General features: G+C 36.5%; 1 protein-coding gene across 2 annotated transcripts in view; it reads left to right on the plus strand.

Annotated features, from left to right (window-relative positions):
- The window catches only part of Gabrb1 (gamma-aminobutyric acid (GABA) A receptor, subunit beta 1), a 491,652-nt gene that overhangs the window by 209,613 nt on the left and 261,324 nt on the right, over nucleotides 1-20,715 (plus strand). For both annotated transcript variants that reach the window (NM_001370968.1, NM_008069.5), the window contains one exon: nucleotides 1,866-2,086. In NM_001370968.1, the coding sequence (NP_001357897.1) occupies nucleotides 1,866-2,086 (221 nt within the window). The remainder of the gene's footprint in view (nucleotides 1-1,865; nucleotides 2,087-20,715) is intronic.

Genomic DNA, 20,715 nt, shown 5'->3' on the forward strand with positions numbered 1-20,715 from the left:
TCATTGCCCAACTTAGAAATATGATATAATTTTCATTCAATACTTATTTAAAGCAGACTGAGTTATGTATACCATAGCTCTCACTACATGCATATAGTTCCTTATTTCTCTATTGAAAATAAAAGAGCCTCCAAAGATGGAAGGGAGGAGGACCCAGAAGCACATACATATGCACTCATGCACACACTCACATTCCCACACATGGACATGCACACATATCCACCTTCATGACGGTTACCTATTTATATCCTATATAGTGACATTACCTTACTCTCTTAGCTCCCTGTTGTTTACTTACCACAGATATATTTCAATTACAACATTCAACATTAATATGTTAATTTTAAAATGGTATATATACTTATCATGAATGATATGATGTTTTTTAAAATGTATATACTTTAGGTCAATAAACAGTAATTAACATAAAGATTACTTCACATACTTATACTTTCATGGTGAGAAGATTTGAAATCTATTCTAATTCTCAAGATTATGCCTATTTACACTCTAAGATAGTATCCTAAAATTCTTACTTACTGGAGAGACTTATTGAAGTCAGGACACTCTATGTGTGTGGAGGGGTGGGGACGTGAGTTTATCTACCTATGAAGGTGAGCTTCTGTTTCAGTCTGTTCAAAGCTTCTGTGTATGATTAGAATTGAAGGGTAGAAATTATTGCTTTTGAACAAGGAGGAATGCCTCTGAACAAATGCAAGATGGTTTCTGAGTCACTCGTGACAGTGGGCCTGAGTATATTGTTTAAATATGATGAAATTGCTTATCTGGGGTCAGTATTGTCTTAAGATTCAGTATTTTTCAGAAATATGCAATTATATGTTGGGGGCTCTACAAGGGATGACCAGATATAAGCCTCTTTATTCAAATCAGTAACCTTCCATTTCATTATTATGACCAGTTCACATATGTTGTACAGTAGGTTGATCATTGGTAAAGTATTCACAGTCACTGATTTTTTTATGTTAGAACTTACACCTGAAACACTTCATGGTTTTACTGTTCCAAATAGATTTTCTAATAATAGTTATACGTTTGTGTTAGAGTTCTTTAAAATGAGACAATAGCTAAAGAACTATGGTAATGATCACCATCCTTTTTCTGTCGGGTTCTACATGGACTGAAGCCAGATATTTCTGTCACTTTTTGCAAGAGAAAAGTATGGTCAGATGTCCTCACTATAAGCTTTTACAGTGTAAGAAGGCATAGTGTTAAGTATAAATCCAATCCATCGCAAATCTATTCTTCACATGGAACACAGATAACATAAGAAACTTGATCATTTATACCACTGACATCAGTCTTCAGGCTACATAATTATCTTCATCTCTATATGAATTATAACAGCTCCTCAGGACACACTGACAAGGTGTAACTCACTATGAATAACTAGAGAAAGGCAGCTGGTAACATTCAAGAGTTAAATACAGCACTAGTCACTCAGAAGGTGTTGCAGTTTGAAAATACTCTCTTTTTTAAGACAACGTATTAAAAAATATCTTGTATGGAACACGAGAAGGGACTCTAGACATCCACAATACCATATGCATAGATTCTTCTTATAAGAGTTATTATTTCATTTCTTATTGGCATTTATGTATATGATGTTATATCAGGGAACATGTGTCCTATAGCACATATGTGTAGGTTAAAAGATAACTTTGTGGAGTTTGTTCTCATTTTTCACCTTTACATGAGTTTCAGAAAATGAACTCAGCCTTTCAGGTTTGTGCTGCAAGCATTTTAACTCTCTGAGCCTTCCTGCTGACCCCACACACTTGGACTCTCAGCCAAGGTCCTGAGATGCTGCTGACGGTAAAATTCCTATTTGTTTTCTTTTTTCACAGGATTATACACTCACCATGTATTTCCAGCAGTCTTGGAAGGACAAGAGGCTTTCATATTCTGGAATCCCATTAAATCTGACCCTTGACAACAGAGTAGCTGACCAACTCTGGGTACCAGACACCTACTTTCTCAATGACAAGAAATCATTTGTGCATGGGGTCACAGTGAAAAACCGAATGATCAGGCTGCATCCTGATGGAACTGTTCTCTATGGACTACGGTAAATACTTTCCTATTGCCTTATTTTATGTCACTGTTTTATATCGTCTTTCTGAAAGTAAGTAGAAGCAAGAGAAGCAAGGAGAACTGCTTGTATATGGAGTTAAAGTTAATATCTTTAGATAGAAAAAAATACTGGGGTCTATATGAGCTCAATGTAGACAACTGCCCATCAAGTGTAGGTGACAAGTTCTTTCTGTACCATCAAATAAGAAACAAAGTAGTAAAATGTATTACTGTAAATAGATTTAAAGCTATATCCATTTTAGTCAAATGCATGATTATCTCAAAGCTAGCAAGACAGATCTGGAATAGAGTTTGAGTGTTGTATAAAATTAATTATGAAAGAAACCAAAACAGATCTTGAAGAAATTGGAAATTTTGGGATACTTTTGAGAAAAGTCATGGTGTCTTTATTTCCTTTATTTTTTATATTTTTGTATCTATATTTAAGTCTAAAATTTATCCTAAACTATTTTGAGACATTTTTCAAGAGTTACAGGTAGGGGTTGTATTTTCTCTAGAGTTCTCTAGTTTATTCTGGGTTTATTTGTTAAAAATGAATTTTCAACATTGAATTGTGCTGATAACATTGATCAAATATTCAGGGGGATTTTATACACTCAGATGTGACACACTTGGCTATTTATTTATCCCTACACAGGGTCACCCTCTTTTAATGCAGGTGGCTCAGGGCCAACTCAGGAATGCAAAATGCACATGCCCCTTTTATCTTATTTTTATATTTCAAGTTGTTTGAAATTTAACGATATTCTCAGGTTGCTGTAAGGTTTAGAATATGTTCTATCTATCACAAGAAAGTTTACTATGGAGAAGTGCTGAGTCAACTGATTAGAATGGGAAGAACTGACATCATAAAATTATACATCTTTGCAACTCATGAAAGATATCTCTCTATTTATTTGGCCTATCTCTAATTTATATCAATTGCTTTCTGTATCACACTTTGTTATGTGTTTATGACTCATGTAGAAAGATAATATTATCTTTGTCTTATATCAGCAATGTTTTATACCATAATGGGTTTTTCATCTTATTTTGCTTGTTTACTGAGTCATAAAGATATTATAAACATTTATAGAGGTCTATTATTACTCTCTATGTAACTGATGGCCTAATAATTAGAATTTTAAGCTATGTTTCAAATTTTACTTCTACTTTTACAAAAAAAAAAATGTAACTAAACTGTGACTTACTTAAAACTTTGGAATCACCTTGATAAGCCCTTTGAAAAGCAAAGGAAGGCTATGGAGTTTATCATCAATATTTTGCTGGAAAACAACATGTAGCTCTATTTTAAGGTATAGACCTTAAACAGATTTTGAAGTGAGTAAGGTAGTCTATCACATGAATGTATAAGAACACTTTTCATTGGAGACATTTCCCTGTGTACTATTTTATGCGGTGATGTAAAATATGACATGAATGTAGAAGACAAATCATAATAAAGGTCAAAGTCACAGTTTAGAGTTTCATTTCAAGTACTTTAGAAATTATTGGCAGTCTCTAGCAATGGGAATTGTATCTGGAACAATAACACTGGGCAGTTATGGAGTTGAACACACGTTTTCTTTTGCAACCTGAAATGTTCTTCTTTGGACATGCTGTGGCTACTGCACACATGTATTCATAGTCGACACAACCAAGCCAGTTAAAAAGTCTAACATGCAGTGGAGAGGAGCTCCTTAGACCTTAACCCTGGCTAAGAACTCCTTGTAGTTGACGGCTGCTGAAGGAAAGAAGGTCACCAGGATTTTTGCTTGTTTGCTTAGTTGTTTGGTAGGTTGGAGGTTGGCTAGTTGGTTGGTTGGTTGGCTGGCTGGCTGGCTGGCTGGTTCGTTGGTTGGTTGGTTTTGTTTTGTTCTGGGTTTGTTTAGAAGTATGACCATCAGTAGATTCTTCGTGCCTCAGTAGGTGATTCCACATCCATATAAATATATGTGAAATTTTAAAGGAAGGTATGGGGTTGGAAGGCATGTAAAGAGTAGACATGATGAAGATGGATTATATAAATGTATTAAATTTTCAAATAAAAGTTGAAAAAGAAGAGAAAATTTACACAAAGAAAGGGTACAATTTATCTAAAGACCACCAAGAAGCAACAGCAGAATAAGAACCAAAATTCAAGTATCTTGCCTCTCAAATCTCTTTTTATCAATTCTAGTCCCATCCAAATATACTTAATAGTAAATATCTCCTTCCAAGTTATACATCACTGCCTTCTTCTCAAATACAAGCCAAACCATGTAGCTTTTAGTGTTCAAGCAGACAATGACCTTCCAAAGAGGAACACAAATTAAGCATCCATTCCATGAATTCTAATCTCTCTATGGAACCCTCTTCCTCCTTAAAGTATTCATCTCCACTCGGATATGTCTATTTCCTTCTTTCCTTCTCTTCTGTCTTCTCTGGTGTGTTTGATTTTTCTTTCACCAGAAGCTGTTGCCATACTAGAGACCAAAAGTGTGACAGAGACTGTGTGACATCTAAATCTAGAGGATAGAGGTTGAGCTTCATTGTCACAGTTTACAGACTGCTTGACCTTGAAAAATAAGCAGATTTGATGAGCCTAAGGTGTTATCATTTGTAGAAATGGTTTAATAGTCCCTAACTTATTACAGAAAAGATCTTATAAAGTAATTAGTATGAGATTGAGTAGATAGTATGCCCCAAGTCACAGTTCTCTAAACTGTGCTTCATTTGGTACTGGAAACTTGCCTTCTGAGGTTTGCCCTCTGACTCCTGGGGCTACTAATGATTAGAACTGAGATACAGTTGTCCAATTAGAAAAGCTCTGACTGCATGCTCCATATGTGTATCCATTTGCTATTCTGACCCTGAGAATAGGTTTCTAGGACTCGGGAGGCTTTTCACTGAAGCAGGCAACATCTGGAATGAGCAAAGAAGAGACTTGCAGCTTAAGCCATCGCTGTCCCCCTAGTCAGCGTTTCCACTCCTCGGGCTTCTATCAAATTTTGTCAATCATCCTATCTATTAAATCCTGTTCACTTTAATTCCTCTGACATAACATTTCCTAGTTGTAAAAATGAAAACCTGCCTGTTCCTCATAAAAGCCTTTTAAAAGAATATCTATCATTTATCATTCTTAAGCAGAAAGTACTTTCCATATAACATATGTTTGGGCATCTTTAGGACTGTAAAGTACTTACTTTAAGCATGAGTAATGGAAAGAATGATACTGATAGCTTTATCCATTTTCATAAGTCCAGCTAATAGTCATTATGAATGGGCCCATATATTAACAAGTAATTTTAGCAGTGACAGAATTGATGTACCCACTGGCCCTTTAGCCAGCTTTTCCATAATTTTAAGACAATATTCTTCAACCAATTTTTTGTAGTCAAATTCAATAAAAAGTGCTATTTTTAAGTAATATGAAATTATAAGATTTGAAAACTATTCTGAGTCCAATTTTATGCTCAATGTGTAGTGCCTTATTCTGTAAATGCTCTAACAGAAGGACATCTGAACTTGGATAATACTGAGTAACTAGACTACCATGCAACAGGTCCTTATGCCTTTGCTCTTTAGTGACTTCTGGTGTGACAAAATGTATTATTTCAAGGGGTAACCCTGCCACCACTATTATGTCTTTTAATATGGGAGTTGGTGCTTTACTTTATTACTGTGAACTTTGTATCCTCTGAAAGTTGGCAAAACCATTCATTTTTCCGAACAAGTCCCTCAGTGTTACATATTGAGTTCTTAAAATTCTCCTTCTTTTCCTCTTTCTCTGCATTTCAGTCTGAGGAAGTTTTCATTTTCTCTCTAGGGCCAATCTCTTAACAATAGCATTTAATCTTATTATGGAACAGTCTTCAGACACAGCACTCATTTTTGCTTAAGTCATCAGACTTTTCTCTTTTATTTATTCCTTCACCTTAGCTTTCTACTTGAGTTCCAAACTTCTCACAACCTGGGTTTCCTCTCCTTTATCATTATGCACTCACAGGCACCCTCAGCAAGGCTCCTACCCATGCTTCTTGCTTAAGCAGCTATGTCCATAGTTACTATAGACATTGGCACTCTGCTCATTTTCATTAAAGGACTTAATGATGACTGGACCTGGCTTGAGGGTGCATCTTTTGTCTCTAGCATGTGCTGTAACAGTTATTCCACGTTTGACCTGCTCATGGAATTGAACCATAGTAAGTATCTAAAACCCCAATCCAGCAAGTTTCAAGGAAAATTTTTAATTGTGTACCCAGTACCTAAATCTGAATGTTCTGCCTTTCTACATTACACACTACTTATTTTTTGTCATTTTTTTCCTCCAAACCAGGAAATCTTTTTGTCCCAGGTGATAACAAAACCATCAGCATCCTAATAAGTCATCACAAACTGCAAGACATACTCATCCCTGAGACCTAGTCTGTTGCTTCTTGCCTCTACCGTTTAACCAACTTTCCAGCTTATAAACAATTGCTTCAACCTAAATTAACAGCTTCCCTCATTCTCTGTCACTTCTTGGCCAATTTCCTTACTCAGTCTTCTTATATATTAGTATCATTTATCTTCCTATAGAACATGCTAGAAACCCCCTGCCAAATCTGTGACTTCAAAGCCCAAACAAAATTGGTTTTAACTCTCTATCTGGAATCCAAAAACTTCTAGTTGTTTCTCTAAAGACCTCAAAGAAACTTCAAACTCAACTATGCACTGAATATTGGAAGAAAAATGTCTCCTGGAAATTATAACATAATGGGGCAACATTATACAACTCTACAGTCTTGGTGAAAGGTCCCTCCTTTTCTACTTGAAGGGGGCGATGATTGCGTCCTCTCCCATTGTTATGAAAATGGCAGGCATCTCATCTTCTTTGCATAGTCTCACTGTTGTGTCTGTGTCCAGATTATCCCATGATAACTTTTTCATATTTTACATCTTTATCTGAATAGCCCCTCTCAAATTCCTTCCATGAAGATGACTACATTTTCCGTAACCTAGAAGAAGACTCTCATTCTATGCCCCATTACATTTTAATCTTACTAAGATCCTTGGGTTTGCAACTCTTTTATGACACTTTAACTTTTGGTGTCTTGGAGCTGATCAAGCTGTTTATATAAACCAGATTGTTTAATTGTTGGAAATATAAAAAGTACATTTCTCCTAGCCTCTCTCAAACTAACTGATTGCCCAGTAAATGTTTGTAAAAGTAATATTATTTCAGAATGCACTTACCTGACTCACAGTTGTCAACTGCAATGCTTCTTTTGTCTAAATGATGGCTTTTTAGCAAAGAGTGATTATTGCTATTAGTGACCAGATGTATTCAGTGTCTTATGCAAACACCATACAGATGGTTGCATATACTAGCTCTCTCCAAGGCCTATACATGTGAGGTTTAAAAACTGTGTTTGTTTTTTTCCTTAAAGGTGGCAGGCATAGAATGATTTAATTATGTGAAGACATTTAGTGGAGTACTTAACTTCCCAGGAACACCTCCCACTCCTTCTGTCTTCCACTTTTAACTCTACCAATTCTGTCCATTTACTAATTCACAGTACATATTCTTCTATCATCTACCAGAAGAGTTCAGGGCCATATGAGATTAAGATTATGTGAGAGCTTCAGCAGATAAATGGGAATCCCATTCACATAGTGAGACTAAGTGTCTATATATAGATGTGTACACATCCTGTGAGTAAGCTGTACATACCATATTATTTTAAGTAATGTTTACAGATATTCTAGCATATTTACCTATAACTATATAAACACACACATATATATACATATATATGTGTGTATATGTATATATGTATGTATGTGTGTGTGTGTGTGTGTGTGTGTGTGTGTATGACAATACTATACTTCCACACTTCACTTGCTACTCCACTTACATTTCCATATTTAGCTGTTGCCTCAGGCCTATGAGCTATACATTTTAAGGAGCGAATTCTATAAATATCAATATAGGAAGATAGAAAATATCCAATCTCATTATTTATTATTTACCTTTTAAAAATATTTTATATGTGGTGTATTTTGCCTGCATATATATATATTTATGCATTAAATGCATGTCTGGTGTCTGTGAAAGGCAGAAAATAGTGTTGGATCATCAGAGACGAGTTTAGCTAAAGCAGCCATGTTCTACCCACTAGGAAATCTCTCTAGCCCTTATTTGTTCTTTGTTCAAGTAGGCCAAAGAGAATACATACTGCATTTGATTAATGTATTCTCAAAAACTACATATTGTATTTAATTAATGTATTTAAAAAAGACTGTAGATTCCTGGTTCCTATTTGCCTTTAGTAATAATAACTTGTTGGAACCAGGTTGTTTTTATCCTTTTACCCCCTGTTGTGTTCTACCTTAGCTTAATAGGGTTTTGATTCATTGTTTGTGGTATTGTGGTTGGGCATGGACACTTCCTCAGTTGTAATATACTTCTACCAAGAGACTAAAGCCTAGCTGCTAGGAGGTTACAGGGCTACCATAACAAAGATCCATAAACTGGATCACTTCCACAGCAGAATTTTATTGGCTCATAACTTGGAGCTTAGAATCGTCAGTATCTTGGTGGACCTGGCTTCTTCTGAGATCTGAGAGAATGGGTATTTTATTTGAGCCTTCTATCATTGTATACAGTGCTGGCATCTCCAAGTCTGCTCACAGTCTTTCTATGTGTTTATGTGTCCAAATTTCTCCCTTCATTAGGGTACCAAGTCATTCAAATTAGGGACCTTCCCAATAATCTTGTTTGAACTCTATTACCTCTATAAAGATTTCATACTTGATACAGTTATATTCTGGAGTTAGAGCTTCAATATATGAGCTTGGGGGTAGATAATCCTACAATGGCAATGATTTTAGTTACCCTGATAGTTGTTTTGTCTCAATCAACTTCCAATTTACAAAATAGCAACAGTACATTTCCCCATCTTCATTAATTAGCTAGACCATTCTCTAAAGAAGTTTCCCTTATCAATCGTTACCTATCTCAAGGTGGACTCCCTGTAATATCAATAGAGTCTAAGGGCCTTTATTTACAGTTGGGAAAAAGGTAGATGGAAATTGATGAAATGCTGCTGCAGCAATGTAACATTGTAATAAGAAAATATCCACAACCCAGGAAGTGAACATAAACTCAACTAATCAGAACTGAGAGATAAGTCTTTTGTCCAGTAGATGACTTGCCATCTGGTGTCAGGGCTGTCATTGTGTCCCCTCCTCATACTAGGAAGGAACTTACCTAGAAATTATCACCTTCGGTAAGTTTATTGTCTTAGAAGATCAGGACCAATTGTTTTCTGATCCTTAGAAGGTTTTACTCTAACAAGTTATTTTCCTAACATCTCCAAGTGTGCCCTAAGGTCCACCATTTTGATCTTAGTTCCTGTGTTTGTATACAATTAGGAAGTCTGAGTTGCGACAGGTGTATCTCTTGCAGTCCACTGTGGCTGTTATTTTCAATTCTAACTTTTCTTTTTTAAATCTTTTTAGACAATTGTAACCTTTAAATTCTGCTACTGAGTTCTTTGGACCTGAATAGTCTTAAAGCTTCTTTAAATTCTAAAGCAGAAATTTATTTCCTAGTCCATATATGGGGAAGATTCCAACTATGCATTGATATTTCTAATTCTTATTTAGAATGTAGGGTATTAAAGCACTTTTTGAATTTTATATAATCTTTCTCTTTCCTAGAAAATATTTGTTCCTAAAATATTTAAATAACTAATTTACCTGCTATTTATATGTGTGTATATATATCATACTTGTATATATACAGCATATATATGTCTGTCTGTATCTGTACATAAGTATATGTGTGTAAATTAGGATACAATGTAGCTCATAGGTGAATTAGTAAGTATTAATTTCATTTTAATTGATTTCATTTGATTAAACTATAATTTTTTATATTTTGTATTTTTTAATTTTTGAGATTATAAAATAATTACATCATCCACCTCTTTCCTTCCTTCCTTTCAAACACTCCCACAAGACACTCCTTACCATCTTTCGAATTCATGGTTTCTTTTGTCATTGTGTGTGTGTGTGTGTGTGTGTGTGTGTGTGTGTGTGTGTGAACATATGTACACACACACACACACACACACACACATATGTACAACTGGCTCATTTTGCATACTGTTACTCCAGATAATGTGTGTTTTCCGAGTTGACCATTTGGTATTGGATGACCAACTGGTGTACTCTTTCCCAGAGAATACTATTTCTCATGTTCTCAGCACTCACTAGCTGCCCATAGTTCTTTGAGACTTCCTGGACTCCCCAACTCTAACATTTCTTTTCATTTGGACTTGTCTACTGTTGTCCTTGTTCAGCTCATATTTAGACAGTTACTTTGGTGAGACATTATGGGTGAATCTTCTGCCATTCCTAGGAAACACAACCTCACACCAGCCAACCTGGGCTCATGCCGCTGCTAAAGCACAGCTCTGACCTGGGTATGTCAGCCTAGTTGTGCAGGCACAACACAGCATCTGAGCTAATAAGTAATAATAATAACAGAAATACTGGGCCAGCCTGGTCTACACAATAAAGTCAGGGTGGGAATCTCTGCTAAAAGATACAGCCACTTCCAAACAACAGGCTGGGATTCAAAATGATACACTTTTTTTCCCTTAAAAGTACTATATAGGTTTTTGATTAATAATAATTAGGAATGTGCTTTGTAATTTAAAAAAATAAATACACATCCATCTTAGATTTATATGGGAAGAGAAGGGAGATATAGAAATATAGGAAATTAGACAAATAGGTGTAGATTACTGAATCTACTCTTAAACTAAAAAACATTTTATAGGAATAACCTTACATTGGTAAAAATCTTTATATTTTGATGCAGAATTGAAGTTATATTTTCTTAAATTGATATAGAATTTTGTATATTGATGCAGGTTTGTTTTCATTGGTTTAAATCTTTGTATATTGATGCATTTAAGGTTAATTTGTTATAACACATTTGCATGTTTCAACTCTTGTATAGGTATTATGCCTAAACAACTCATTTATTGATAAAAGGTTAAGTCCAAGTCCTTTTAATAGCTGCTATTACAAACCGTTTAGAATAATTAAGTAATGCAAGTTAATAGTCAATCAATCAAACTCATGGTCAAGTTAGATTATAGTCTTGATTACTCTAAAATATACATCCTGTTGCTTGTTCAGATGTGCTATTAATAGATAGATGGTATTCAAACGCCTCAGAGACTCACAGCATACAACATTTAAAATTAGTTCATTTTTAAAAGAGCTTTTGATTATGAGGCAGCTCTGCTCCTAACAATAGCCCCATTCCACTTCAAAGAAGATACCAGACCTCAATTGAGACATGGTTAGATGGCTTCACTTGTGGCAAGCTAGCCACTGAGGGAAAACAAACAAACAAACAAACAAACAAACAAAAAACAGCCCTAATTTCATCTGCAAACTAAATGCTATCCAAAAAGGTCAAATGGATGCAGGGAACTCAAATACCAAGCTCTGCCAAGATAGCATAAGCAAGTCCTTCACAATTCCTGCTTCACGAAAGAGCTGTCAGAAATACTGAGTGGGCCAGAAGGCTGAATATAAATGTTCCAACATTATAGAGAATATTGGGAACTGTCCAGGTGGTCAGCTGTGGCATGAAATAACTACAAAAGGCACCCACACTACCACTGTCATGGCACCCGCGAACAGGCTAGCCTGTTCTCAGCCTAGCACATTCTCTGACTCTGAGCTCTGAAATCTTTCCACTCAGCCCGCTAAGTTCCCAAGGTAGGTCATTCCCACACACCCCATGCTTCCAAATTCCCATGACTGGCTGAGGTTCCCTGCCACTGTACCTTTCTCTGGAACAGAGCTGAGTTGTTGCGTGAAGGAAAACACCACACAATCTTAGTTTAGAATCAACAGGCAACAGAATTGCTGGACACAGTAACTAGCATACTAACTTTGTAAGCTATTTAAGTTATAAATCCTCCCGTGGCAGGTCACGGCAGATTCACCACCTAAGCCGGGGGGCTTGGGCTATATACATTGTGACTCCATGCTCTCTCCCAACCAAAAGAAAGTATATTTTTCCTGCCTCTCCTCTTCCAATCTCTGACCAGGAAGTCCTGCCTACTTGCCCAGTGATTGGTCCTTTGAAATCTTGAAACCTTTATTCATAAGGGGAAGGTTCTGCCACAGTCAGCTGGCTCTTTCATTTTTATACACTGCACCCCTATATTTTCTGAATACTCAAATAATATTTTTACCTTCTCAGGTCTCTGTTGGGGATGAAGATTCTATACCAATAGTCTTAGTATAAGCTTAAATTATTTAGAATTTAAAAAGATATTCTAGGTCTAACAAGATGTTTTTAGATTGATAATGCAATTTAGGATAGAAATTAATTTAGATACAGAACTCTAAACTCACCAAGATAAAATACATAATAGAATACTTTCTTTGAAGCTGCCAAATATAAACAGACTGGACTTTTTAAATGTAACTTTTAACTAATAATTTTTATAATTGTTTCATAATTGTTCCTACTGTGTGTTGTTTATTATTATAAGAGAAATAGCCTTTTTACTTAGACAAAAAAAGGAGACATGCTGAGGTTTTATCTTTTGCTATGTATTGTAATGACAAATGCTGGCTCCCAACGCCTGGTTGCACCCGGGGATGAGAGAATCTACATGTACAGGAGTGATACTATGTAGCATTGCCCTGGAAGTTATCAAAGACTGGTGAATAAAGATGCCTTCAGGCTATATCTGGTCAGAAGAGAGATACGTAGATGTGGGTTCCCGGGATTGGGGTCTGAGGGGAGACCATGAAGAGAAGAAGGGAGAAGAAAGTGGAGAAAGGAGAAGATGTCACAGGCTAAGTGAGACATAAAAACACAGCCATGAGGGCTGGCTAATTGAAGTTAGGAGCTGCCCAGATGCAACATGGCAAGTTATAATTTGGAGTTATTGACAGAGAAGTAGATACCAATAGCATAGAGGGTAGATATCTGCCCAGCTCTAGTACATTAAAGGCTTATTATAAATATAAAAGTTGTGTGTCTTTTATTTGGGAACTGAATAAGTAGGGTAGAAACTCCAATTTGTGATTAAATATTTACTACCACAGTCCTCCATTATATTTTTACCCCTAGATATGAACATTTTCATTTGTTTGATATTTCTCTTCTGGTATTACAGATATAACAATATAATAATGTGAACATTAATTTCCTTATTTTAGAAGGGATCAACTCCTCTGTTTCCTCCAGCCATTTTTGCAAAATGACTAGAAACATTGAGAACAAGGTGGAACCTGTCTTCTCATTTCCCTGTCTGTGTTCTTCATAAAACCCCACTGATATTCTACATACATTACTCCTCAAAGGGCATTTGTATTTGTGTTTCTATGTCAGTCACCTGTTGTTTTCCATTACAGACACAAGAAGAGTTACAGAAGGTACACAGAATACACAGAAATACCTCTCTCAAGGTCGTGATCATTTTCAAATGTACAAAATTTTGTTAGGTCCTCCAACACAGAGTAATGAGTCCATATTCGGAAAAGAATTCTCTGAAATTCAGGTATCAGAAATGAGGTTATTGCTTACAAGAAATCTGTGTCCTTGTGTGGGCCTCGAGAACTCGGCTACTGTATTTATACTGCTAGCTCTACTTCAAATTGATTTCTTTTGTATTCTTGGCTGTTCGTGACCACAGGTTATGTGTGAGAATAAAATCAATCACTACACTTTTATTGACTGTAAAAGAAAGATAGAGTTTCTCACATTCCCTTGGAGAATCATCTTATCTTGCCTTAGTCTTTATGATGGAGCACCTAAAGAGCAGAGGCAATTACCTTGATAACACAGATCCCAAAACATAAAAATGTATAGATATTGATTGATTTCTATAGCAGTTTGGAGGTCCTCGTTGTTTCATATTATTTTTCTGTGTTGCTTGTGGACCATGAAAACTGTTCTCTCTCCTAAAACTTGGCCCACACAGAGCAGTTATGATGACATTAAAGAGCTCTCAGCAGCTGGCAAGGAGCTCTATGTGCGTACACTAAGCAACAGCATTGTAGAGTTGAGAACAGAGACTGGATACTTGGGCTGATGTGGTGTTTGCAGAGGACTCATATTGGCAAATGTACTTTGTAAGAGAAAGAAGCTTGTAGTTTTGAGTTAAAGAAAAGAAAATAGACCACACATAAACAACAGGTAGATCAGTTTATTAGAAAGAATGGATGGGGACATACCTTGCAGTTCCTACTAAGGGGAAGGACTGGAATGTCTCTCACTGTCTAGTGACCTTATATTTTATAACTTCATCAGTGAAACACAGGAAGAGCCATTTTAAATGGTTTCCGATGAAAGCACTACTATTTTTGCCTAAGTTTTTATTTTTAATGAATAAGTAATTATATTAAAAAGTTATGATTAAATGATGTTTCTTAGGGTCTTCTTTCTCATAAATATCATTGTGACTAATTTAAATACTTGATAAGCTATTTATATAATAATGCAGTTACTATAACTTATGTGTGACCATGTGGTTTTTTTTAAAGTGTCATTATGATTAGCGCTCTGTAATTAATATACAATATTAAATACAAACAGTGACCAGACAATATTTTTAAATATATCTCAAATTCACAAGCTTGGTTAAGTATCCTGTGAGAGAATACCAACTGAGGACTGTTAGAATGAAGAAAATAATGAGAAAAAGGAAGGAGGAAGAGAAGGTTGGAGGCAAGGCAGAGGAAGGAATGGGAGGAGAGGGAGAACAGGAGAGGGGTGCCGTGTATATCAGAGACACGTAAGGTTTAGCTCCTTATATTGTAACTGTGAGAAGGTTTATGAGGTTTTACAACTGTGTGTTGAAATCTTTCCTATAGAGTGTTTTTTTTTCAATTTTTCATTAGATATTTTCTTCATTTACATTTCAAATGCTATCCCAAAAGTCCCCTATGCATATAAAGTTTGCAAGACCAGGGGGACTCTCTTCCCAATGATGGCCGACTAGGACATCTTCTGCTACATATGCAGCCAGAGACACGAGCTCTGGGGGTACTGGTTAGTTCATATTGTGGTTCCACCTATAGGGTTGCAGACCCCTTCAGCTCATTGGGTGCTTTCTCTAGCTCCTTCATTGGGGACCCTGTATTCCATCCTATAGATGGCTGTGAGCATCCACTTCTGTATTTGCCAGACACTGGCATAGCCTCTCAAGAGACAGTTATATCAGGGTCCTCTCAGCAAAGTCTTGCTGGCATGTGCAATAGTGTCTGGGTTTGGTGGCTGATTATGGGATGGATCCCCGGATGGGGTAGTCTCTGGATGGTCCATCCTTTCGTCTTAGCTCCAAACCCTGTCTCTGTAACTCTTTTCATGGGTATTTTGTTACCTATTCTAAGGAAGAATGAAGTATCCACCCATTGGTCTTCCATCTTCTTGATTTTCTTGTGTTTTACAAGTTGTATCTTGGGTATTCTAAGTTTCTAGGCTAATATCCACTTATCAGTGAGTGCATATCAAGTGACTACTTTTGTGATTGTGTTACCTCACTAAGGATGATATTCACCAGATGCATCCATTTGCCCAAGAATTTGATAAGTTCATTGTTTTTTAATAGCTGAGTAGTACTCCATTGTGTAAATGTGCAACATTTTCTATATCCATTCCTCTGTTGAGGGGCATCTGGGTTGTGGTTCTCTTCCTCCACATCCTCGTCTAGCATCTGCTGTCATCTGAGTTTTTTTATTTCAGCCATACTGACTTGTGTGAGGTGGAATCTCAAGGTTGTTTTGATTTGCATATGCCTGATGATTGATGATGTTGAACATTTTTTTTCAGATGCTTCTCAGCCATTCGGTATTCCTTAGTTGAGAATTCTTTGTTTAGCTCTGTACCCAATTTTTTAATGGGGTTATTTGAATTTCTGGAGTCCAGCCTCTTTAGCTCTGTATATATTGGATATTAGTCCCCTATCAGATTTAGTATTGTTAAAAATCCTTTTACAATCTGTTGGTGGCCTTTTTGTCTTATTGACAGTGTCTTTTGCCTTACAGAAGCTTTGCAATTTTATGAGGTTCCATTTTTCAATTCTTGATCTTACAGCTGTTCTATTCAGGAATTTTCCCCCTGTGCCAATATCTTCGAGGCTTTTCCCCACTTTCTCCTCTATAAGTTTCAGTGTCTCTGGTTTTATGTGGAGCTCCTTGATCCACTTAGATTTGACCTTAGTACAAGGAGATAGGAATGGATCAATTCGCATTCTTCTTCTACATGATAACCACCAGTTGTTCCAGCACCATTTGTTGAAATGCTGTGTTTTTTCCACTGGATGGTTTTAGCTCCCTTGTCAAAGATCAAGGGACCATAGGTGTGTGAATTAATTTCTGTGTCTTCAATTCTATTCCATTGATCTACCTGTCTGTCGCTGTACCAGTACAATGCAGGGGGGTTTTTTTGTTTTTGTTTTTTTATCACAATTGCTCTGTAGTATACCTTGAGGTCAGGCATGGTGATTCCACCAGAGGTTCTTTTATTGTTGAGAATAGTTTTTGCTATCCTAGGTTTTTTATTATTCCAGATGAATTTTCAAATTGGCCTTTCAAACTAAGTGAAGAATTGAATTTTGAAAGAATTCAAATTGAATTGAAAGAATTTTGATGGGGATTGCATTGAATCTGTAGATTGCTTTCACCAGGATAGCCATTTTGACTATATTAATCCTGCCAAACCATGAGCATGGGAGATCTTTGCATCTTCTGAGACCTTCTTCAATTTCTTTCTTCAGAGACTTGAAGTTCTTATCATACAGATCTTTCACTTCCTTAGTTAGAGTCGCACCAAAGTATTTTATATTATTTGTGACTATTGTGAAGGGTGTTGTTTCTCTAATTTCTTTCTCAGCCCATTTATCCTTTGTGTAGAGAAAGGCCATTGATTTGTTTGAGTTAATTTTATATCCAGCTACTGCACTGAAGCTGTTTATCAGGTTTAGAAGTTCTCTGGTGGAATTTTTAGGGTTTTATATATATATATATATATATATATATATATATATATATATATATATACTATCATACCATCTGCAAATAGTGATATTTTGACTTCTTCCTTTCTGATTTTTATCCCCTTGATCTCCTTTTGTTATCGAATTACTCTGGCTAGGACTTCGAGTACTATATTGAATAATATAGTACTATATTGAATAATTGAGAGTGTGGGCAGCCTTGTCTAGTCCCTCATTTTAGTGGGATTACTTCTAGTTTCTCTCCATTTAGTTTGATGTTGACTACCCTTAACTTTTCCATGAGGCCCCATTACAAAATTCACTTTCATGATTTTTCCCAATTATGAATAATCTATAAATATTGACTCATTATTACTTGCATTCCTGTATATAGGAATGTTTTAATGTAATTGTATTTCCTTTGTATTTGGATAGCTTATTTTTACATAGACATTGAGTTAATTAAAAATTAAAATGTTTTGTTTATAATATTTCTTTTTTGTAGAGTTGAAATAACAGTATTATGAGTACATTAGGAATAAATAGATTAACGGCAGCAAAAAAAAACAATATCCAATAACATATATTAAGGACAAAAGGAACATTCATTTATCTCATATGATATGTGCATTATGCTTAGATAACAAACATATGCTGTTCACATGCTCATAGCATTGAAAGAAAGCCTTAGTTTCTTTTTGTAAACTATTTGAAACACCAAGCTAAAGCTATGCTCCCTTCAGGGTTGTGCTGTAGCTCTCTGATTGTGAGGTGATTGCCTGAGGAGCCCGTTTCACTGCACTGTGATTTAACGTCTAGTTTCCTACATCAAATGGAAACCATAGGCTACCTCTAAAATATAAAATTCCACTGCAGATTTTATATGAGATATACAATACTATACCTGGGGTGTCATTTCCTATTTTCAGCTACAACACCATAATGTCCAGACATGGAAGCTTTATATTTTGCATCCGTAGCTTGTGGACGTTTTCATCATCTCATGGCTGTCATGGAAGCAGTCATTCATTTATATTAGACTAAAACAGAGATGCCACAAAGGACGTCTGGAAGGTTATGTACTGTAAAAACGCAAGAAAAATATCCTTTCAGATAAGAGTTTGAGCTGAATCACTTTTGCAAGTCCACCCAAATATTCTGATCAGTTAGTAGGAATTGTTACAGGACCTAGTATTGCCTTGGTGCATGTAAAAAAGTAATGGGGAACTCAGAACCACATTTACTGGAATGAGTGCCTGTTCTCCAGGGTAGTTCAGCCCACAGAACATTGGAGAGGATAAAAATGTTTTTCTGGGTAACTCCCCCTTTTCAGTCTCTGCTGGTGGACACAGAATGCTGTGTTCAGATAGTGTGCTCATACTCCAGAGCACAGAGTGTTACAGTGAAGAACAAACAACTCGGCATGCACTGAATCTGGAGTTATGCTTCTTTCCACCTCCTAGGGGGAAAAATATGCTTTACCTTTCTTACATTATTTTCTTATTGTTAATGAAGATAAGATCCAACATCTAAAAAATCTGCAGTGAACTGGAGCTGAACGAGTTTACTAACCCATTTCCTTCTAATTGCAAAGACGTTGCAAAGACGAGACTTTCTTGTTTTCAGTGTATTTGATGAGGGACGGGGAAGATGTATAAATGGCAAACAGCCTGTATGGCTTATGTTTTTTTAAAAAAAAAAGACAAATGCATCCAAATCCAGATTGCCATTTTGAGTGCCCTGCAGGGAGCTACTGATCCACTTCTCTACATGAATGTCTACAGACATTGTAAAAACCATATCCACAAAGAAAGTTCCGTAGCTTCTACCCCAGAAGCATTTCCCACGGTTATGTTTTTAAGTTTAACCCTTCTAACATGCAAGGTGGCCATGGTATTTGTTTCACAAACTGTGTTCACACCATGAGCAAGTGTGTTGTTTTCTCTTCTGATGACAGACAGTAAAGGCATCTGATGGCATGAGCTGACTAAGGATGAGAAAAGATAGAGAGCAAATGAAGTCCAAATGCCTAGCCACAAGGACAGACCCTAAAACCTAGAGTGAGAAAGCAGGAGGACAATGACCTAAAAAGTAGGAGGGATGCCAGAGGAGCATGGTGTCCTGAATAAAGTATGTCTGTCCAAGAGTCCAAGAAGTGGGCCTGATCAGCCTTGTGTGGTTGGGCCATTACATCAAGTTATTTAAATACTGATAAACTTACCACCAAATGTAATAGTGTAAGGGTTTGGGGGACTCTGATATGGTGGGATTGGGTGCAATGGCCATGCAAACTATGAAATGGAGCAGAAGAGAAGTGAATTAGTAGGGTACTGATGTAGTGAAAAGATATGCCAGAGAAGGAAAATTGTGTGAGTTGTGTGATGGGAAAAATATGAACTCAGGTCCCTAAGAAGGTGAAAAAGTACCAGATCTACTACAAAAATGGTTGAACCTTAGTCAGATCCATGGAAAGCTAAGCTCACTCATAACACCAGAAGAAAAAACCGAGTCTCCAGACATAAGCACATAGAGAAGTCTGGCTGGAGGCAGTATTTAATTACCAGAATAACTCATTAAGAAAAGTGTCCCTGTTTCTCCCTTCTTAAAATGGGTAAACCGAGGCAGCACTACCCATTTAGATAACTTTCTTAGGAAAGCATGGTTGAATCAAAGCCATCCAGAATCCAAAATTAAGCAATTTACAATAATGGCCTGAGTGGCTGCACACAATTTTTCTGATAGAAATGTAGCATCATCAGTAGGTCATTTTCATCCAGACTGTTTTCTCAGACGTGGATAACAGAATGAATGATGATACTGGCAATGTAGTAAGCAATGAAAGGAGCATGGAGTGGTTGGCATAGGAGTGGGCACTTTGTACTTATAGAGCAGAGATTATAAAACTCAGAGATTTAGCTTTACAACTTGTGTGGCCACAGATGAGATGCCAATATAGTCACTTGAGTTTGATGACGGTTTCATTTATTTACAAATTCCTCTCCTGTTACCCTATCCACTTCTCTTCAGAGAAGGGGAATCCTCCTTGGGTACCATCTTGCCCTGAGACATCCAGCCCTAGCAGGACTAAGCACATCCTCTCTCACTGAGGCACAACTAGGCCATCCATTTAGGGGATTGTGATCCAATGGCAAGCAGCAGAGTCAGGGACAGCTTCCAATCCAATTGTTAGAGGACATACATGAAGACCAAGCTACCCAACTAATCCAAATATGTAGGGGGTCTCTGTCCAGTCCCTGCATGCTCTTTGTAACCCAGTGTTTTTACTGGGTCTGGAAGATGAGTGTTCAGTCCAAAACCAGACATTTAAACCATCTCCTCTAAGGTTCAGAGAACATTACAAAAGAAGGAGGAGTGGAAACATTAAAAGTCTGGAGGTGGGAGAAATGACCACAAAATGCAAAGGTCATGGCATTACTATGAGCTCATAGCAGTTGTGGTTGCTTACACTGGTCCTGAATAATATTTGGCCTGTCGATAGCTCATTGTAGATAAGGGAGGAGCTCATTAACCCTTTCCTTGTGAGCTATTGGTTATTGGTAGGTACTGTGAGACAATCATTGCCTTTAGATATTTATTTATATATTATTTTATATGT

This window comes from Mus musculus, chromosome 5 (genome assembly GCF_000001635.26).
Source record: "Mus musculus strain C57BL/6J chromosome 5, GRCm38.p6 C57BL/6J".
In the NCBI taxonomy this organism is placed as follows: Eukaryota; Metazoa; Chordata; class Mammalia; order Rodentia; family Muridae; genus Mus; species Mus musculus.